This window comes from Dermochelys coriacea, chromosome 5 (genome assembly GCF_009764565.3).
Source record: "Dermochelys coriacea isolate rDerCor1 chromosome 5, rDerCor1.pri.v4, whole genome shotgun sequence".
NCBI lineage: Eukaryota > Metazoa > Chordata > Testudines > Dermochelyidae > Dermochelys > Dermochelys coriacea.
Window position 1 is genome coordinate 103,597,130 of NC_050072.1, and position 23,282 is coordinate 103,620,411.

General features: G+C 42.8%; 1 protein-coding gene across 2 annotated transcripts in view; it reads right to left on the reverse strand.

Moving 5' to 3' along the window:
• The window catches only part of GLIS3 (GLIS family zinc finger 3), a 259,987-nt gene that overhangs the window by 12,246 nt on the left and 224,459 nt on the right, over positions 1-23,282 (reverse strand). For both annotated transcript variants that reach the window (XM_038401161.2, XM_038401160.2), the window contains one exon: positions 4,266-4,447. In XM_038401161.2, coding sequence (XP_038257089.1) covers positions 4,266-4,447 — 182 coding nt within the window. The remainder of the gene's footprint in view (positions 1-4,265; positions 4,448-23,282) is intronic.

Below are 23,282 nucleotides of genomic sequence, written 5' to 3' on the forward strand. Positions count from 1 at the left end.
TCAGTGGCTATAGTTACCGCCATCTAAATCATGAAAAGGCAGGTTATGAACTGCAGAAGGCCGAAGCTAACAGAGCTTCCCATAGCCACCTGATATATACCAAATAGCCCAGGCTGATGAAGTAGCTCCATGGTATTCTTCTAATACATTATAATGACGTGACTTAGGAAGATTGAAATCCTTGTGTTGCTACAGGGAAACTTAGCCGTGAACTCTTGACATTTTTTTTTTAAATGCCAAAGGGAGAATTTAGTCCAGTAGATCAGACTTACAGGATAAAGCTTTCAGTGTAGTGCAGGGAGTGTGATATAACCATGTATAACTCTTGCTGAAGTGAGAGGGAGCACCCAGCTAACAGCACCCCACACTAAAAGACAGATTGTGACAAAAAATGACTTAATATGTGAAATAAAAACAATTTACATTTGTAACATTGTTACTGTAAGTTACAGTTTCTCTTGAATATATAGCTGATGAAATCACACCCACATCTCATTGATACCTGCTTTAAGTGCAAGGCTCAGCACGGTCTCAAATATGAGTTGCTATTGATTCCTATATGAAACCCACTGACAAATTAAAATTTTCAACACACACGCTTTACTGAGCAAGGCCAAAAGTATATAGTAAACAACAGAGGTGGGTCTGAAAAAGATCTGGAAATATGTCCTGGCCTCCAAAACTTGGGGGTGTCTAGATCAGGGAGTTTGGTCCAGCTCATGAGACTGAGAGAGAGAGAAAGCTGCACAGTGTGGATCCTGAGTTGGATTCAAACTCACAAACCCAAAGTTCCTCCATATGCTGGATGTTTCAAAACTGGGATTTTGGCTCAGGCCCATCTCTAATAAACAATGCATGTAATGGACTAGGTCTCTGCTCTCTCCTAAATGCTCTTTGTGCTGCTGGAGAGGCGCAATGAGGATTTGATGCTATAAGGCAGCTGCTGAGGATTTCCCTACCACAGGAGAATGCTGAGCTGGTTTCAGGCCCCTAAAGCCATAAAGGGTATTCCAGGATGAGCTGGGAGTTTGCCAAAAGCAGGGCCTCTTGGAGACCATTATCCACTAATGCCAGTTATTGTGGTGACAGCCTGTTAGCCCCTGGAAGCTCCTAAAGTCCTGGGGGTTGGAGGAGTTAGAACAGGGGTGGGCAAACTACGGCCCTGGGCCGGATCTGGCCTGCCAGCCATTTTAATCTGGCCTTCGAGCTCCAGCTAGGGAGGGGGGTCTGGGACTTGCCCCTCTCTGGGTGCAGGGTTGGGGGCCACTCCACGCAGCTCCTGGAAGCAGCGGCATGGCCCCGCTCTGGCTCCTACATGTAGGGGTAGCCAGAGAGCTCTGCACTGCATGCTGCCCCCACCCCAAGCACTGCCCCCACAGCTCCCATTGGCCGGGAACCCCAGCCAACGGGAGCTGCAGGGGTGGTGCCTGCATATGGGGCAGCATGCAGCAGAGCACGTAGAAGCCAGAGCGGGGACATGCCGCTGCTTCCAGGAGCCACTTTTGGTAAGCGCTGCCAGGAGCCTGGACCCCTGAGCACCCAACCCCCTGCCCCAGCCCTGATCCCCCTCCCACCCTCCAAACCCCTCAATCCCAGCCTAGAGCACCCTCCTGCACCCCAAACCCCTCATCCCCAGCCCCACCCCAGAGCCCGCACCCCCAGCTGGAGCCCTCATCCCCCAGTGCCCCAATCCCCTGCCCCAGCCCTGATCCCCCTCCCACCTTCCGAACCCCTTGGTCCCTGCTCATAGCCCCCTCTTACACCCCAAGCTCCTCTTCCCCAGCCTCACTCCAGAGCCCTCACCCCCTTCCACACCCCAACCCCAATTTTGTGAGCATTCATGGCCCACCATACAATTCCTATATCTAGATGTGGCTCTCGAGCCAAAAAGTTTGCCCACCCCGAGTTAGAAAAGTGGAGTAAAACCATCTGTACATTCCAAGTCCACTGAGAGTCCCTTTTCTTGCAAGAGAAGTGCTAGACTCTCCATCTCTTGACATCTTCAAATCAAGACTGCAGATCTCTCTGGAAGATGCATGTTATTGGGCCGCATATAGGGATAACTGGATGAAACATAAAGACCTGTCACATACAGAAGGTCAGACTAAACGATCTATTTATTCCTTCTGGCCTTAAATGCTATGAATTTATGACAGCTGCTTTGGCATACCTGGGTATCTAGTGGAATAACTAGTCCATTTCTCTTATAACAATGAATACATATTGTACTGGATAGGCCATAAATGGACAAGCTTATTAGCTAATGAAGAACACCCAACAATAAGCTGATGACATCCATCTGTATACCTCATATTCCACGGATGTAACCAGCACTATTACAATTATGTCACAACGCCTAAAAGAGATTAGCTCCTGGGTGAACAGAAAGCCGGCTCAGACTGAACCCATATAAGATCACGGTGATGCTGGTCAGAAAGGGTAAATGCTTCAAAGAACTAGACTGGACTTTGTCTTTGCTTTTCACTGAAGGCATCCGTCCATCAAATCAGTAAAACGCCTTGGGGTTTGTCTGAGTCATCACCAAGCCCAGACAATCAGGTGCCATCAGTTGCAAATAAAATAAAAAAAAAGGAAGAAGGAGAAGTAGCAGCCATTGCCCCCTTGTTCCTTCTGCAGCGTGCTAGGAAGATTTTGTTATTTCTATTGTGATGATAATGCCAAGAGATCCTGATTGAGTAGCTGGGCCCTATTGTGTAAGGCGATGTATGGCCTATAAAAAGGTATTTCCTTCCTCACCTTTTCCTCCCTGATAAGAATGTTGATGATGATCCATGCAGTGTTGTTGTAGCTGTGTCAGTCCCAGGATATTAGAGAGACAAGGTGGGTGAGGTAATATCTATTATTGGACCAATTTCAGAAGCTGATTCAATAAAAGATATTACTTCACCCACCTTGTCTCTCTCACGATGATCCGGGCATTCATTTCCTCCAGACTGGATTACTCTAACTTCTTGTATCTGGCACCAGATATGAAAGCATTGCAGAGGCACTATATGCAGAACATGGTGGCCCACCTCCTCAACAGGATGGGCTGATATGAACACTAGAGTGAGCACTGGCTCCCAGACTGCATTATTGTTAGTTTAAAACCTTGGTTCTTATCTTCAAAAAGATCAGTTGTCCAGGCCCCAGTTGCATCAGTAACTTCATTTCCACTTAGAAACTGCCACAGTGCAGCTTTCAAAGCCCAGAATGAAGCTGGAACAGAGTATTTCCAGTTAAAAGAAATCTGTTTGTGAAATGAGATTCCAGAGTAGATCAGGCTAATCCAGAGTCTGACCACCTTCTTGGCAAGCAACAAGGCCCTGCTCTTGGAGAGTAATGGTCAGGAGATTGCAAATACTGTACTCCTGTTCAAACAAAAGTCTTTGTTCATGTGCACATGCAGGCCATTTGCTAAACAGTCAGGTGAAGAAAGCTTGAATGCTCATGAATGACAAAGGGCATGAAAGTGGGTGAATTATATGGATGTTCTGAACAGATGTTTGCAAATACTGTTCGACATCATTTGATTAGCTCTAGCAATGACAGACCACAGAACAGTTAGTGTGACATTTAAAAAAAAACCATGCTCCCAATTTGTGCATGCAAAAATGAGAAATTGCATGTTTTACTTAGAGGAAATAGAGCAGTCCATGTCAACATATTTTCAACATGTTAAGGTATTTACCATTCTGACTCAACATCAGTAAAAATTTATTTTCAGCTTCTATTAATTTTCTTCTTGGTTACAAAGGCTTATGTTTGAACAAAGAGAGAGAAAGAAGCTGTTAACATAGTGCAAATAAGAACACAAACTTGAAAGAACATGTATGTTAATGAGCAAGATGGCCTTCATCACTCCACAACTGCAAAGGAGAAAAAATGTCTGATTTCTTGAAAACCTGGTGACAGGCTAGGTGTGCAGTTGGGAGACAATCAGGGGCATAAAAATGATATGCACAACACAGAATTGTTTTCAGCCATCCTTCATTTACAGCTCTGAAAATAAATCCACATAGAAACCCATAGCCCCTCACTTAGGATGAATGCAGAAAATGTAGGCTGAGAATCTTAAAGGAGCTTAAGGCAGTTAAATACCTACTTCTTATTGATTTTTAAAGGGAACTGGGTGCCTCACCCCTTAACACTCCTTTGAAAATCCCAGCGCTAATTCTCAAAATCTTTCATTCTCCTCCTTTTGGAAGTTTTATGAGTAAACATTGACATGAAAACAGCTTCTAAATTCAAGATGACTTTCTTACCTTGGATGTGGATGCTGTTTGGTTGAAAAGAGGGGTTTGTTATTGGCTGGTATGTCTTTAGATGTGTTCCCATAGTCTGCTGGAGATGGGGGGTCTGGGGTGTCCGTCTCTGCATCATGGGAGGGGGAACTGGAATTCTCCTGGGGCTGATATGATGGGGAGACGGAGCAGGAGCTGCAAACCTGAAAATCATGAAACAGACTGAAGTATGAAGCCCCCAAAAAATAAGAGCAAAAGATCGTTTTAAATTATTTAAATCACCAAAGTGCTTTAACAATGGGCACTGATACAGGTTTCTACAAGAATAGAGTGCAGTCCTAAACACTCCGTCATGTTCCAGTTTCTCAAATTAGATGGATAAATTACACCTGATAAACAACAATGAAAACCCAGTCTGAAGCTTCTTCCAGGCAAACTCCTCTTAACTTCCAGGGGAGAAGCTCAGGCAGAACATGTGTTCTGTCTGACAGTCCAGTGATGAGGGTCATATAGATACTTAGATGGGGTACCTGACATCAGGGCCACTGCTAAATTGCAGGACTGTATTGTGGGGAGGCAATGTGATGTCAGTTGACAAATGACAGTCCTTCCTTTTTAGAAGGGCTGTAACCAGTCAATTCCAGTGCTTCTAAGGGGCACAGGGACTGGTTGATGGGGGGGGTAGGGCATTGCCTAAAAGAAGAAATGCTGGGCAGAAGCAGTGTAGGATCAGTCCCAAGTCCTTTTATTCAGTATTGTTTTCTGTTGCATATGATGCTCTAACAGCTCTTGGAAATTTGTCCACTTTATATTCAAGTATTTTGAAATAAATGATCTTAAACCAATATAAAATAGACAACATCAGTTTTCATGAAGATCTTGAAGTGTTAAATGATTTCAAATGGAGATGAGCCTGAGCTAATCAAAATTTGGATCTAGATCCAGTTTATGAACTTCCAAAACTTGGGCATTTCCTGAACTAAGGCTTTGGTTCAGCTGAGAAAAGGACTGCAAAACTTCAGAAGATAGGGCCTTACATATATGTTTACTTCTGCTACTATAAGGGGATGGGTTATTTACCTGGATGTATTTATGGGCTTCATGGAAGGGTTTGAGCCATGTTAGAAATAACAACAACAACCCCTTTGAATTGTACATCTCAAGCTCTTTACAAAGTAGGTAAGTAATATTCCCATTGAAGATGGGAAGCCGAGGTGCAGAGAGGTTACAAGGCTTGGCTTCCTTGACTCACATGACCACGCTCAATCCATGTTGCCTACCCAGCAACAAATAGTGTTTTCTAGGCAACAATGGAAGAAGGCTATAGTCTCACAAATAATACAGTAGGAGCTATAATCATAGTAATATTACCACAGAATACTCCTGCATAAAGTCATCACATAGGAAAGCATCTTTAAATCCAAGATACCCGAGTTCTTCTGATTTAACAGAGAAGAGATTTCTGTCAAACATCTTCTGCATGACTTGGACCTTATATGGAACCCATTTACTAATTTTTGGCTGATCCATAGCTCATGTTAACATTATAGCAAATTTCATAGTGAACCTTGTATGCTTTACTGCTTGTTCTATTTGCTTTCATTGAGTAGTCCTTTTGTTTCTTATTAGTTACAGTTTAGTTTGTCTCTGTATTGCTTCTACATTTACATACAAGCTCAAATTTATTACTAAAAAGATGCGTCTGTACAGGAAAAAACTATAGAAATACTACCAGTAATGGGATAAAGTATGAAGTCCTTACTGAGCCCTGGTCTATACTATGAGGTTAGGTCGAATTTAGCCACATTAGGTCGATTTTAAAATGAATGAGTCTACACAACCAACCCCATTCTGTCGACCTAAAGGGCTCTTAAAATCAACTTCTGTACTCCTCCCCGGCGAGGGGAGTAGCGCTAAAATCAACCTTGCTGGCTCGAATTTGGGGTAATACGGATGCAATTTGACCGTATTGGCCTCTGGGAGCTATCCCAGAATGCTCCGATATGACTGCTCTGGACAACACTTTGAACTCCAATGCACTAGCCAGGTACACAGGAAAAGCCCTGGGAAATTTTGAATTTCATTTCCTGTTTGGTCAGTGTGGCGAGCTCAGCAGCACAGGTGACCATGCAGTCCTCCCAGAATCACAAACGAGCTCCAGCATGGACCGAGATGGAGACACTCAATCTGATTGCTGGTTTCAGAGTAGCAGCCGTGTTAGTCTGTATTCGCAAAAAGAAAAGGAGTACTTGTGGCACCTTAGAGACTAACAAATTTATTAGAGCATAAGCTTTCGTGAGCTACAGCTCACTTCATCGGATGCATTTACTGAGCTGTAGCTCACGAAAGCTTATGCTCTAATAAATTTGTTAGTCTCTAAGGTGCCACAAGTACTCCTTTTCTTTTTGCGAATCTGATTGCTGTATGGGGAGAAGAATCTGTGCAGGCTGAACTCTGATCAAAAAGAAGAAATGCTAATTTATATGCCAAAATCGCACAGGGCATGGTGGAGAAAGGCTACAACAGCGACACACAGCAGTGCCGCATAAAAGTTAAGGAGCTCAGGCAAGCCTACCAAAACACAAAGGAGGCAAACAGTCACTCCGGGTCAGAGCCCCATACATGCCGCTTCTATGATCAGCTGCATGGCATTCTAAGGGGGAACCCTACCTCTCCCCCCCCCTCCCCCACTGCAAGGGGGGAGTCTCACGCAACAGGGAGGAGGATTTTGTGGATGAGGAGGAGGAAGAGAATGCGCAGCAGGCAAGAGGTGAATCTGTTTTCCCTGGCAGCCAGGACCTTTTCATCACCCTGGAGCCAATACCCTCCCAAGGCAGGATCCCCGACCCTGAAGCCAGAGAAGGCAGCTCTGGTGAGTGCACATTTGTAACTACAGTACAGGGTTTAAAAGCAATAGTGTTTAATGTTTGATTTGCCCTGAAGAATTGGGATGCATTCATGGCCAGTACAGCTACTGGAAAAGTCTGTTAACGTGTCTGGGGACGGAGCGGGAATCCTCCAGAGACATCTTCATGAAGCTCTCCTGCAGGTACTCTGAAAGCCTTTGCAGAAGGTTTCTGGGGAGGGCTGTCTTATTTCGTCCTCCACGGTAGGACACTTTACCACACCAAGCCAGTAGCAAGTAGTCTGGAATCATTGCAGCACAAAGCATGGCAGCAAATGGTCCTGGGTTTTGGTCGCATTCAAGCAACATTTGGTCTTTATCTTTCTGTGTTAGCCTCAGGACAGTGATATCATTCATGGTTATCTAGTTGAAATAGGGGAATTTTTGTAAGGGAACAGTAAAAGGACCCCATTCATGCTGGATTGTTTGTGCTTGACTAAAAGGGATCATCCCGAAGAATAGTCACATGGTAGGAGTAAAGGGATCATCCCAGAGAATAGCCATGTGATGGGGTGGGTGGAGGTGTGCGCTGCACATCCACCTGAAAACTGCAGCCCCTCCTTTTAAATGTGAAACCCAGTCGGCATTGCTTGCTATGGGACAGGATGGCACTGCAGTTTGAAACCATTCCCACATGTTATGAAGGCATAAGAAGCCAATCCCGCATACCAAAAGGCTTACCATGGCTGCCTGGAAATCAAATTCTGTTGCTCTGCTGTGTGTGATGTGTCACCATACAGGCAGGCGCTCAATATAAAAGGCAAAATGTGACCTTGTACCTAAAGCACATATGCTGTCTGCTGTGAATTGCTTGATTCACTGTGAAAGAGTCTCCCTTTTGTTCTCAGAAATATATCATCTTAAATTTTACTCTCCCTTTTTATCTCTCCCCAGGTGCAAATGTTTCTATGCTCCCCCTATCATCTCTGTCCCTGAGGTTATCGCAGATTAGAAGGCGAAAAAAATCACACTCACGATGACATATTTTCCGAGCTCATGCAGTCCTCCTACATTGATAGGGCACAACTTAATGCATGGAGGCTTTCAGCGGCAGAGGCCAGGAAAGCCTTAAGTGAGCACGAAGAGCAGAGGCAGGAGGCAATACTGAGGCTAATGGGGGAGCAAACGGACATGATGAAGCATCTGTTGGAGCTGCAGGAAAGCCAACAAGAGCACAGCCCCCCTGCTGCATCCATTGTATAACCACCTGCACTCCTCCCTAAGTTCCATATCCTCCTCACACAGATGCCCAAGAACATGGAGGGGAGAAGCTCCGGGCACCCAGCCACTCCACTCCAGAGAATGGCCCAAGCAACAGAAGGCTGTCATTCAAACAGTTTTGATTTGTAGTGTGGCTACAATAAGCAATGTGGCCTTGTTCTTCCCTCCTCCCTCACCCCACCCCACCAGGGCTACTTTGTCAGTTATCTCACTTTTTTTGAATTAATAAAGAAAGAATGCATGGTTTCAAAACAATAGTTACTTTATTTCCTTTGTCAGCTGTGATCGAAGGGGGGAGGGTGGTTGGCTTACAGGGAATTAAAATCAACACAGGAGGCGGGTTTGCAGCATGGAGAAACACACACAACTGTCACACCGTAGCCTGGCCAGTCATGAAACTGTTTTTCAAAGCCTCTCTGATGTGCAGCATGCTTAGCTGTGCTCTTCTAATCGCCCTGGTGTCTGGCAGCTCAAAATTGGCTGCCAAGCGTTTTGCCTCAACCTCCCACCCCACCATAAATGTCTCCCCCTTACTCTCACAGATATTATGGAGCACACAGCAAGCAGCAATAACAATGGGAATGTTGGTTGTGCTGAGGTCTAACCTAGTCAGCAAACAGCACCAGCAAGCTTTTAAACGTCCAAAGGCACAATCTACCACCATTCTGCACTTGCTCAGCCTATAGTTGAACTACTCCTTACTACTGTCCATGCTGCCTGTGTACAGCTTCATGAGCCATGGGAGCAAGGGGTAGGCTATTGGCATTTCAACATCTCCAATGGTAATGGGGATGGGAAGTAAGTCCCTTCTTGCAACTGCTCGAACAGCCCGGAGTTCCTAAAGATGCGAGCATCATGCACCTTCCCGGCCATCCCACTTTGATGTCAGTGAAATGTCCCTTGTGATCCACCAGGGCTTGAAGCACAATTGAGAAATACCCCTTGCAGTTTACGTACTGGTTGGCAAGGTGGTCTGGTGCCAAGATAGAGATATGCAATCCATCTATTGCCCCACCACAGTTATGGAACCCCATTGCAGCAAAACCATCCAGTATGACCTGCACATTTCCTAGAGTCACTACCCTTGATAGCAGAACGTCAGTGATTGCATTGGCTACTTGGATCACAGCAGTACCCACAGTAGACTTGCCCACTCCAAATTGATTCCCAACTGACCAGTAGCAGTCAGGCATTGCAAGCTTCCACAGGGCTATCGCCACTCACTTCTCAACTGTCAGGGTAGCTCTCATCTTGGTAGTCCTGCGCTTCAGGGCAGGAGAAAGCAACTCACAAAGTTCAAGGAAAGTGGCCTTACGCATGCAAAAGTTTCGCAGCCACTGTGAATCATCCCATACCTGCAACACTATGCGGTCCCACCAGTCTGTGCTTGTTTGCCAGGCCCAGAATTGGTGTTCCACTGTATCAACCAGCCCCACTGCCACCATGATGTCCCAATTGCCACAGCCCGTGCTTTCAGGAACGTCTGTGTCCATGACCTCATCACAATCGTCCTGATGCTGGCGTCTCTTAGCCCGGTTCTGCACATACTACAGTATAATGCGTGAGGTGTTTACAATGCTCCCAACAGCAGCAGTGAGTTGAGAGTGCTCCATGCTTGCTCTGATATGGGGTCTGCATGGGTAAGAAGGTGTGAAGTGATTGTCTGCCGTTGCTTTCACGGAGGGAACGAAGGTGGGGCGACTGACGACATATACCCAAAACCACCCACAACAACGTTTTTCCCCCATCAGGCATTGGGAGCTTAACCCGGAATTCCAATGGGCAGCGGAGACTGCGGGAACTGTGGGATAACTACCCACAATGCACCGCTCTATAAGTCGATGCTAGCCACCGTATTGAGGACACATTCCACCAACTTAATGCGCTTAGTGGGGACATACACAATTGACTGTATAAAATCGATTTCTAAAAATCGACTTCTATAAAATCAACCTAATTTCGTAGTGTAGACATGAGTAACTCAGTCTATAGCAAAAAGAAAAGGAGTACTTGTGGCACCTTAGAGACTAACAAATTTATTAGAGCATAAGCTTTCGTTAGCTACAGCTCACTTCATCGGATGCATTTGGTGGAAAAAACAGATCCGATGAAGTGAGCTGTAGCTCACGAAAGCTTATGCTCTAATAAATTTGATAGTCTCTAAGGTGCCACAAGTACTTCTTTTCTTTTTGCGAATACAGACTAACACGGCTGCTACTCTGAAATCAGTCTATAGCACGTCACATATTTTTGCTGCTGCAGGTAACTTCTGCACTATACATTTAAAATACATGCAAAGGAATGTGGGGATGAGATATGTGTATTTTGCAGTAACAATTGAGGCTAACAAAAGAAGAAATATAGAGTAAGTGTTTATGAAAAAAAATATAAGAGGGCTTTAAAAAAGTGCTACAACTGCAGGATTACAGGTTTCCCAAGAAAGAGGAAAGACTGGGATTACTTTTCTGGATAGCACTCACATAGAAAGATTATTGATTTGCTGCCAGAGATCAACAACAATGCACACACTGGTCTTTTTTTACATTATTATTTAAAGAATCGTGGGATATCATCCTCTGTGTTTTCAAAATTCATTTGTGAAAACTAATCAATGAAAAATGGTTTTAACCACCAGCCAACAACAGGGAAAAAATCCTTTTCAAAGATTTAAAATGAAAAGCACAATTTTAAAGATTTCACATCTAAAAAATCTCCCAAAGATAATGCACCACTTTGTATAGCTAGACAGGGATCCTTTTTAGTAGACTTTAGTAGTCTTTATAATGATTTATGAATCACTTCATGAATTCCTGGCTTACTCATATGAGTGACTATAGTATCTACTTATACTTCCCTTCTGCTTCACAAAAGAGAAACTTGGACCTGTTTCAATCCAGATTTGTCCCCGAATAAATCATAGTGTGTTACTGGGGGAACTGCAAATTTAATTTTCTTTCTAAAACAATCAGGACCAGCTTATAACTGCTAGGAAACTGCCATCCTAAACTGTGGCCATGTCCTGCAGCCCATGCAAACAGAAATAGCCAAATTTGTAGAGAGGTGCCTTCCTCCATGCTGTCTGGGGTCTTCAAAACTAGAACTAGCATATTCTAGGAACCATTACACAGTATGCCATTCCTCAGTGAGAGCTTGGAAAGGTGTCCTGTAAATGAATGATTAGATTTGAAATGGTTTCAAGATTTGATAGGGGGAACCAAGATGATTACATTTGCAAAACTTAACTGACCAGATTAATTTACACAATGTGACATGCATAGATGATTTCTAATTAGTCAATATGGATCACCGCTAAATGAAATAAATGTAATGATAAGTGTTGGCTGGACCTGGACATAATGTAAATTAAGAGTACAGTATGAGCAAACTGCTAGCAAGCATCAATACAAAAAACCAAACCAAACCAAACCACTACCACTATCACCAAGAAACCATGTTTGGTATTAGTAGTTTTTTGCTAAGTGACATGCAGGACCCAGCACACTGAAAATGATTATTTGGAGGTGGTGGTGATGAGGGGGAAGTTTTGATATGTTTGGAAAAAGAATTTGTACAAGTGTTTTGAGATTCTTGGCCAGAGAATTGACTGTTGCTAAATTGTTTGTGCTTCACGGACTCTAAGAAATGATTTGGAGGGGAAAATCCTCATTCTTGCAATTCCACACAAAACAGAACTTCTATTGTTAATCCAGGCTGTTGGATTCCCTTCACAGAGCCCGATGTCAGTATTATGACTGCGGTATCAATTGACTGTCCTTATTCAAGCTGGTTAGAATCAAACAAAGCAGAAAGAAAATTACCATTCAGGGTAAACCTGACCTCTTAAAGGTTTTTTGATGGTGCTCCACTTCTTCATAGAAGTATTAGAAAGACTTTCAAAGAGTTGTCACCTCGGAATTCTCTTAACTAGTGTTCTTTTTGGCCAGCATTGCTTTATTTGATTTCACACTGCCAGTCTCAATGGGGACATGGAAATACATGACTGGCCTAGTAACGTTTGACAGTGTGCTTAAACTGAAATCTCTCACTGAGTTTGCCTCACCTTTACTGCCTGATCTTCTTGGAGTTGTCATGTCTACTGAACTCCCTTCCATGAATCCCCCTTCTTCCTCTGGTTCTGTTTTCTCTGTGTGAATCTTCTACAACAGTGAACTGGTTTCAGACCAATTCATCTCTGAGCTAGTGGCCATGCACTGACAAGCATCTGATTGTGTATGCATTCAAATAAGGTCACAGGCATTCTCCTTGTTTCAACCAGAAAAGGAAACAAAGCAAATAGCAGTTGTGCACTTTTACACAGTTTGTAGTCCAAGGGAGTCAACTGTATCCCCTGAAGTGTGCACAAAAGTTGCACGGATTCAGGGCAAATGGGTGCCAGAACAGACTTCAAATATTGTTAGGCTGGAAGGTGTTAATGGTTGCCATTGGCCATGTCTGATCTCTAGGCTACCACAGATCTGGTTAAAAGTGATAAGCGTGCTACGCACCCTTCATTCAGGTTAAATGGCAGAAGCAATTAAGCTCCTTTAATGGACTAAGATACCTGGAGACAATGGAAGCCACTATCCAAGGCACTAGCCATATGCAAGGCTGACCAGACACTAAACCCTGCGGCTGAGAGTTATTTTTCCTGGGGACGGATTGCAAACACAGAGGCTGGGTCTTTGATTCGTTGCAGAGAGCTGAAAGCAACCAAAAAGAAAGAGAAAGGCAGCAAAAAGCCACAGATGCAGTGGTGAGCATGGCCCTGCTCCATGAGGCACAAGACTGGCTGGAAAGGCAGGTTTGGAAATTGTGTCTGTTTCTACTTTGTTCAGGGAACCAGGACTTTGTGTACTTTGTAAATAAACAGGATTGCACCAAAGAATAACCTGATTCATAATTAATATTTCCTCCTAATGGAAACAACCCAGCAAGGCGCTGAATATTGGCTAACTATTCAGGCCAAGAGATAACAAATGCTAGCTACTTACTGATCCTGGTACTACCACTTCTCATTCTCTATTATTTTTCTGAACTCTTCTCTTCTGGTGCTAGTTCAGAGCTTGGAGATAAAAATGGATTTTCAAGGCCAAGAAAATGATAATCAATCCTAACCAGCTCTTAAACTTCTGCCTTTCACCCTGCCCAGCAATTAGCTTCCCTCAAGAAGAGTTTACTGTTTGAAATACACAATTCCACTTATTCTGCACTGTGGAAATCTTGTGGGGGATTAAAAGAGATGACAAATCAAGAATAAATTCCTGTAAAATAACAGTAATAATATCTAGCTTTTATATATCATGTTTCATCAGTAAATCTCCAAGTGCTTTACAAAGGGGGTAAGTATCACTACCCCTATTTCAAAGACGGGGAAACTGAGACACAAAGTAGTGTGGTGACTTGCCCGCTGTCATCCAGCACGCCAGGGGCCAACCAGTGCTCTAGCCACTAGGGAATACATTCATTGCGTAGCCACAAAAAAGTATTTTTGTTAAAACAAATTAGTTGAAAGGGAAGGCAAGCATGCCTATTTGTAACTATTAAACTGGAGGGAAAAAAATGGTTCAACAATGGTTTATCCATGTGAAAGTATGACATATCATGTTACCAGTGACCACTGCTGGAGATGTAGTCTATGTTGGAAGTCACTTTATCTTGACTACCTACTTTTCTCAACATAGCAATAAAATTTAGAAGGTGTGTAGCTAGCTTGTGCACAGCCAAATATCTTTGTTTACTCTGAGCATAAGTGACCCAGTAACTGACACACTGGATGTTCATCAGCAACGGGTAAAACTCTATAAAGATTGAAGATTCAGCTGTACAACCAATATTTCCAATGCTTTTCTGAACATAACAAAATGTCTTTGAGCTGGTATGGTCATAAGATCAGGCTCTTATTAGATTTCCTGAACTTCCTTCTTTCTGAGTGGGTTGGGGAAAAATGTAAGCTGCATGGGGCAGGCTGTTGTCTACCTCAATGCTCTGTGTAGTGCTCAGCACACTGGCTGTGCTCAGTGAACAATAATCAGGAACAGACTTTCTCTACATATGTTAGTATTTCTAGTCAAAGCCAGGAAGTTTTGGGCAAAGTTCCAAGGCAGTTCTCATATAAAAATAAAAATCCCTATGATGCCTTACATTCTGGCTTTCACCAACTCTCCACATTTTGCTGTTGTGAACGAGTAAAAAGTCCTTTTAGCTCACAGTCTACTATACCCCAGTGAAATGCACTAGAATGCCAGGTGTCTACCAGATCTGTGACATAAAAAAACTTCTGTTTAAAAACATGTTTAAAGAACAATGTGATTTGTTGCAAAACAGAATTGTGTGAAACTCAATGTTTTTCTAACAATGTCATGAATATACATGTTTTGCCTAAGGTTTTACAAAGACAAAAATAGCAAAATTTTGCAGCTGTGACACAACACTCCTCACCCCCAGAAGTTGGGCAAATCAAAAGTAGATTTTCCACTGAGCACACAAACGTCTGTCATCCAAATGTGGCTGAGTGTTTTCCTTACCTCCGTGCCTGCTACTGTCACCAACTCCACTGGGAGCATCACTGAGCTACTATAGGAACATTGATTTGTTCTGCGAGCCGTTCCAACTTGGTTGGCCCAGCAGGCTGCATTTGCATCACTGGAGGACAAACCCTCTTTCTTGTAACCTCTAGGGTTGAGGAGACAAATTCCTCAGCAGTATCTTTTCTATCTGAATGGGGAGAGAAGACCCTTAGAATAGTTTTCTCTCCCTGAAAGTGAAGCAGACATGTGTTCCTGAAACTCAGGATTGACCCAGTTTCCTGGGCCTGTCCCAATGTCCCTGACGGTTATACAAAAGGTCCCAGGATTTTGTCCCAATTTTTGTGCGCACCACAGGCAGACTCTGGCCATCTGAGGAACTGTCAGTCAGCTGAGCTGGTGAAATTGTCATCAGAATGGGTAAGCATATGTGCACCTATAGCTGCAAATACCACAGCAATGAGCTTGGTATAAACACCTAGGTAGATTATCCCACCAGGCCCATCATTGTTTACACCTTTTCCTCATAAGGTTTCCAGTTAAGCCAGTTTTTTGCATGAGTCTTTGTCACCCATCCTGATTTTCATGGTGCACTCCCATAATACAGGGAGTGTCCAAATTCTGAGTGGCAGGAGTCCTGCAAAATTTCAGGGCCCTGCTGTGTGCATACAGGGCTGGGGCAGGCTCAAGTGGCCATTAAGCAACTGAGGGAGGCTCCCTGATTTGTGTCAGCAGCAATGTTGTTGATCTGACTGCAATATTCCCAATCACAAAGGTTCAAAAGCCATGTGTCAGATCCCCCAAAACCATGAGGTTTTTTTTTAAAAAAAAGATTATATAGTGTTTTGGGCCTGACTTTTGATTTCCGAACTGCTCAACCCACACCCAGTGCATGTGAGAGACACTTTAGTGTTGCCAACACACCCAGATTTATTGAGGTGATTTTTGGCCCCTGCTGCAGGAACCCTGACCTCTACATCTGTTCATCCCCCCCCCCAATTAATTGTGCCTCCACATCAGTTCTGCCCCTTCCAGCCTCAACTGCATTCCTCCTGGGGCTCTTCACCCCTTCTCCCAGACCTGGGAGGCTGCAGCAGGGTCCCCTCTCCCACTTCTATCTGGGGGGACAGAGGAGGGAGCGGCTTAAGCCTCCAATGGCTCTTCACTCTACGCTCTGCCCCTTCCCAGGCCAGGTGTTACAGGAAGGGAGAGCGGAAGAGGGAGCAGGAGGGGAACTGTACCTGTTGCTCATAGGAAAGGAGGGATAGAGGCCTGAGCTGCTGGGCTTTTAGCTGCTCCCTCTTTCCCCCTCCCCTCCTGTGAGGATGGTGTCGGCCCCTGAGGGGAGTGGGAAGAAGCTCTGCCTGCCTCATGCAGCAGCTCTGATTGGCTGCTCTTCCCCAGGAGGTGGGGCAGTGGGGAAGGCAGCCAACTGGAAGGTGTTTCCTCCTCACCTGCATGCAGGTCTGAAATTGGTGCTGGTGCTTCTTGTGACATGACCCGACGGGTTCCAGCCCTGGCTGAAATCCGATGACTCATGAAAAAATCAGGAGAGCTGGCAACACTGTGGCAAGCAGTTGCCAAGCCAGTAGGAAAGCTGCCTGCACTACCCCACAAGTGAGAGGGGCTGGGAGAAGTGTCTCCTCCCCAGCCTGTTCACCTGAGCCCCTGTGAGGGGAAGGGGGCAATGAGGGGACAGAGGCCAGAAGGGAACTAAGATGGGTCCAGTTCCCCAGCTCCAACATCACAAACACACACTTTACACTTACTCAGCAGAAAGGCCACAAATTGCATTGGCTATGGAGATTGAACTAGCCCTGCTCCATGTAAAGGAAATCCCCTTCCCCTCATATCAGGTGTGAAGCATGCCAGTGAATGAGAAACTTGCCCTGATGCATGCTTTATTTGTAGTTACACAGAAGACTTCATTCAGCAGCATTGTCAAGCTCATGTCTTCACCAACAATAAATCCATGCATTTTATTTGTTAAAGCTGCAGTTTATGGTTATGTACAAATTATTTGACTTTTTGCTTACATGTAACAACACGCAAGTGTTTCTACATTTTTCCTTCCAAAAAGCTGGCAGCCATAGTCTTTCCACGTATAGAAAGGAGACGGTTGCTTGGTTAAGAAGTAGGAGGCATTGTTACTAAGACCAACCTAGCTTCGTATGAGGAGGTGTGCCCAGAACAGTCAATGGCACACTTCTACTCCTGCCCCCAGGACTGGTGTCTCAGTTTGTCACTGAAAATGTCGTCACTCTAGACTCAGGAGTGAAGATTCACCCTTGACTGACTCCACTCATCAGCAGGTGAAGAGCCTTTTCTTACTGCCAGTGGCTACTCTGATATGATAACGGCCACCTTGACCAACACAGTGGAAATTGAACTGAGGATCTCCAGCACTAAAAGTATAATCTGCTACATCTTGAGCTAGAGCTTCTTAACTGTGGCTGTAACAACTCATATCCTTTGTGGGTCAGCACAAAGGGGGACCTGTAACACGATTGGTGGGTTACATCTATGCTTGAGAATTAAACTGTTGGTAAAGGCAAGTGAGGGCAGATAACCTCTCTAAAAAAGAGACAAAGCATAGAAACAGACTAGAGAGAAATATCAGGCTTTGCTAGCTTGGCTAAGGCAGGGCCCAAGGTTTGATCAGTTGCTCACCATCCTTCAGAGTCTGTCATTGTTAACAGGCAGATATTTCCTCACTAGCAGAAAAGATACAGTCTCTTAGTAGACAAATCTCCAGCTGTCCTAACCATGGGAGGAAATTACTGTATTGATTTCAGAACAACATTGTTATGTGCTTCAAGTGGAATCTTTCTTAGAGCCAGCCTGTCTCATACCACAGACAAGAAGCTTTGTAATATATAAGCATTAGCTGCCCTGACTCTTCAGTTAGAACCACTTGGGGGCTCTTGCTTTTGGAGTTCTGGCTGGGAATTATTTGCTGTTTTATAGTGAAGCCATAAAAAGAATATAACCACATACTCAAATAAGCAAATAAAAGCACTGCTCCAACTCTTATTATAGCACTGCAGTAATAAAGTTGAATACTTCAATTCTAAATCCTTCTATTCAGCCATTAATAACAGCCTAAGAAATTCCTTTCAAGCTAAAATTTCTCATGCTTTAGGAATACAGGAATTGGTATACCAGGTCAATCTAGCTCAACATCTATCTGTCTCAGATAGTGGATTGTATTAGAAGCTTCAGAGGAACATGAGAGATCCCTCATAGTGGAGAATTACAGAACAGCCTGCCCATAGGGGAAATGTCTTCTCAAACCCAGTCAGTTATTGGGTCATTTATGTCCAGAAACATGTGCCTTAAGAAGCAAAATGTAACTGCAGATATTATCATCTGTAAATACAGCTAATCCCTTTAAACTGGGCATTTGGGCAACAATGATCTTGTGGCCGTGGGTTCCACAAGTTAATTAAGTATTGTGTAAACAAGTATTCATTTTTATTGTTTTTAAGTTTGCTGCTTTTTTGATTTAATTGAATGTTCCTTTGTTCTTGTATTCAAAAGTGGGTGAACAGTAGGCCGCATTTACCTTCCCTCTACCATACAATATTTTGTATACCTTTATCATACCCTCTCTTAATTAAACAGTCAAAATCCTTTCAAATTTGGTGAGCATTAAAAAAAATAAAAACAAAACTATTAGAAAAAATGAATTTTATGGTAGAGATTAGATTTGAATTCCAGTTTTATCCTAACTTTGCTACCACCACCTGAATTTTAGAGAATTTGGATATGAAAACCTGCCCCCAAACCAATCTCGGTGATTTGACTTTTGGCATGGAACCAAACTTGCACAAGATGTGTGCATTATTTTTCAATTCCCCTTCCCACAACTGCGAGGCTCAGGTTCGCTGGGCTTCATCAGCTTCTCTACAGCCTCCCTCCCATTGTCCAAAGGAAGAGAAAGTCGAAGAGAAGCCTCTGATTCCTCCACGTGTTCTCCTTCTTATTGTCCATGGGAGTGAAAGGAATGGGAGTCACTATGGCTTCCCTAGAATACTGAGCCTGCTGCCCAAATGTAAGGGTCGAAGAGGAATCTCCTTGTCCAGGGAAACCATCACTCAGGCAGAGGAGAAAAGAGTGTGTGGGAGGGGAGCTTTAATGTTGAAACAACGCAGACTTGTGTGCATGTGAATGGGTCAGTAGATTCTACATTGAATGACATACCATTACCTATAATGGGGCATTTTACCTTGGGAGATGATGGATGTGAGTATTTCTGCAGCTGGAAAACAAGCGACAGCCTTGTTCTATTATAGCGATAGAGAAATTTCTGCTGGTGGGTGTGGAATTAGGTAGTAGCAGCAGCTGTTTTTTGTTTTTTTTCCTTTAAAATTTTCATTTTTGTAATTGAATATTAAAAGCAAGAACTATGTTAATGCAACATTAAGGTTGAGAAGTTAATCATTCAAAATGCTGAAAACCCAGTAATTAAGGTTCTCAGGGTAATACTGTAGAACCTTAGAGTTACGAACTGACCAGTCAACCAGACACCTCATTTGGATCCGGAAGTATGCAAGCAAGAAGCACCAGAAACAAAAACAAAGTACAGTAGAGTACTGTGTTAAATGTGAACTACTAAAAAAATAAAAGGAAAGCTTAAAAAAAAGATTTGACAAAGTAAAGAAACTGTTTAAGTGCTTGTTTCATTCAAATTAAGATGGTTCAAAACTGAATTTTTCTTCTGCATAGTAATGTTTTGAAGCTGTATTAAGTCAATGTTCAGTTGTAAACTTTTGAAAGAACCATAACATTTTGTTCAGCGTTACGAACATTTCAGAGTTAGGAACAATCTCCATTCCCATGGTGTTCGTAAGTCTGAGGTTCCACTGTATTAGAATATGCAGCCATGTACTACATGGCACAATGGCAACAAAGTCTGTGGTAAGAACTCCTAAATTCTGTGGCAATATTAATTTATTGTATCTCTGTGAAATATCCTGCATTCTCATCCCTTCCACAACCAAACACACGACTATAACTCGTAACGGGCTGTACAATTTACCAATGATTATTCTCAACCATACTTTTTTCATGATGGATTTTTTTTGCTTTGTACACTACATGCCCAGCTCCAAGGGCCTCAGCAGTTACAACATTGTCTAGGTGGTCCAGGACAGATTATCCTTCCCCTTCCTCATGTGTGCCATGGAAGAGGGGAGGCAGAGGTTGTGGTCTGCTTCCCTAGTTCACCATCTCAGCTCCCCAAGCCTCTAGGCAGCCTAGCTATCCAGCCTGCCCTTCTGCCTCCCCTTTCTCCCTGGCTGCAACCTGGACTCGAGCACTGGCATCAGCCCTCCTCAATCCTGCCTTGTTCTATAAAATAATGATGTGAGCATGCACTGTAGTCCAATTAACTTCCCCTTGTGCAGAACAGTCCAGAGCAAGAGACAGCTGCAGGCAGGTCCCAGCAGGCCAAGGAGACAAAGCAAAATGCTGGGCTCTTGGCTGCAGCTAAATAATTAATTTTGTATGCAGAATTCTGTTATCTCTTGGAAAAAATGGCACATTTCACGCTTGCATAATCACTAAGGCCATGTCTACACTATGGGTGCGACAATGGCTACGGTGCCATAGCTGCGCCTGTAGTGTAGATGCAGATAACAGCAACGGCAGAGGTTTTTCCATTGCTGTGGGAACTCCACCTCCCTGAGTAACAGTAGCTAGGTTGACCGAAACATTCTTCCATTGACCTAGCTGTGTCTGCATTGGGAGTTATGTCAGCATAGCTGCAGCATGCAGGTGTGTCTGTTTTTCACACTTCTGAGCAAGATAGTTATGTCAACCTAAAATTTTAAGTTTAGATCAGGTCTAAATCGGTGGGTCCCAGATTGAGATGGCTGAGGCAGTTCACACTGCTCAGAACCATTATTTCAGGCTCTTTGCACACTCAGACAAGTTTATACTTAGTTCACATTTTTAAGGTTATCGTCACAACCATGAAGGCTTGACATTTAATTTTTTTTAAATGGAAACAGAGATTCTGCAGCAAGGGATGAATTCTGTGGAAAATTCCATGATGGCAAAATACACAAGGTCTTGGCTATATGCAGTGTTTTGTATTATTTCTCCTGTTAAATATTTGCCTAAATATATATAGATGCCCTGTGACCAAGTTATCACTGCTGTGGTAATCTTCACTCTCCTGTATTTAAATGCTTCCTCTTAACATTGCATTAATATAGTTATTGGCACTTACTCATTCTTGAATCCAAAGAAGCCCCAAACATAGATGGGCAGTAACAATGAAACAGTTTATGAAAATGTGTATATGGTTAGTGTAAGGGGAAAAAAAGGCTTGTAAGGAAGGAGTGTATCAGACCTGAACTTCATTATTATTCATTATTGTCAGTATCATCATAGCGTCCTGAGGCCCCAAACAGGATCAGGGCCCCAATGAGGTAGGAACTATTTATACACATCACTATTAAAGTGCTTCGAAAGTGGTCTCCCAACAGTAATCTTCTCAGAAATGTGCTAATAAGAGGATCTGGACTTGTTTTTTAAAGAGTGATTTTAATGCTTGTAATAAATACTGGACTGACCCTGCTAGTGGTCTAGCAACAAAAGGCAGCAGAAGCTTCCCAATAGCATTTGTCAATATCCCTCAACTCCGACTGAAAGGAACCACTTCTACAGGGAAGAGGAATCTATACATCATTCACTCCTTGGCCCTTCTCCTAACAATTAGCAACAATGATGATTGTATTTATGATGAGGCACCTCCACTAGAAGTGGACTGATACTGCCCCCATAAAGCAGATGGTTCTAACCCCTTTCAGTCATGACTGAACTAATTGAACTCAAAGTGGCAACCTAGACATGAAAGACACCTTAGCTCAATCCTGCAAGCCATCCCATTCTTACATCTTCAAGATAAAAGGCAGAGTTGTAGTACTGTTTTCATTATAGGGGAATTAGGTCCATTTATCAGCAACTGAAATCCAGGAATGTTCTTTTGAGGTTTATAATTGGAATTTTTGTGCTTTCCTAATTACTGACATTTCTATTCCTCAAGAAAATTAAACACCTTGCTATACATTAGTGAAATATAGAAGTGTGCATTTTAGTGTGTTGAAAATTATGTAAAATCAGCAAAACTATATTTAAAAATGTCCATAGATATATAGTAAGAATAGAATATTTATATTAAAATTAAAGTGTAATTTGTGTACCATTGAATTTATATCAGAAGTATGTTTCTACTGAAAAACTATTTACCTAGGTCTCATGCAGCATAGTCAGAATTTTGATTTAATATACTAAGTGGAAACTATTAACATCATGCAATATCTGATCAATAATCATTTAGGTAATATTTAAAGATGAAAACTGGATCCCTCTCAGAGGACTTGCTTTTATATCACTGAAATATATAAAGTATTAGAAACCATAAAAATGGGCGATCTTGTCCCTAACCAGCAATGAATGACTTCTGACTATGAATCATAGTCCTTTGCTACTAAATTAGAAGTCAAGTCCAGTCATTGCACACTAGTCTCACAATATGGAAGATATCAGCTTCCTGCAAAAATATGAGCTTATTTCAGTTGAGAAAGCAGCTTTAGTTTACACCAGAGTTTTCAAAGCGACAAATGTCAAACAACATGCAAATCAGGATCCCAGTCCTGCAAGGTGCTGATCCGCTCCTGAGAGGTGCAAAGTGACCTAAACTCTAAAAATTCACTGTGCTTGAGTGGTATTTATAAGTTCACTGGAGGCATGCAGCATCTTGCAAGTTCAGCCTGCAAATTTTCATGATTAAATAACTTCCTCCTACTAAACATGCTGAAAACAAATACAAACACATGCAATAGGAGTTCAACCCATGTGTATTACACTTCTCAAAAGCCAAGTCAGTCAGCAATAATCAAACTGACAACCTGCCCACTTCAACATGTTGGCAAGTAGGACAAGAATATAAATGCTAGTGAGGCTCTAATAACCATGGCTCCCAAGCCACTTACACAGAGTAACTCAATAATTAGCATTTTCATTCTTATTAAGAAAGCTTCTCCATCTCTCCTCCAACTTCTCTTTTCTCCTTCAATGCAATTTTAAATTGGAGAGACACTATCCTTATTCATAGGCTTGGCAAAATTAAATTATTTTTATTTTTTTGTAATTTCAATCAATAATAGCAACGTTTACTTTAAAGCAATGTTTTTAGATTATCAGTTTAACTTTTCATGGTTGTGCAGAAATTACAGGATTTAAGCATTTTAAAAATTGTATTAATTTACATTTTTACAATTGCAGGTAATTATTGGGAGTCAGACAATAATTGTTGACAGTAGACATTGAGATTCAAAAGTTAAAGGTTTCTAACTGTCAAAACACAAATTGTCAGCA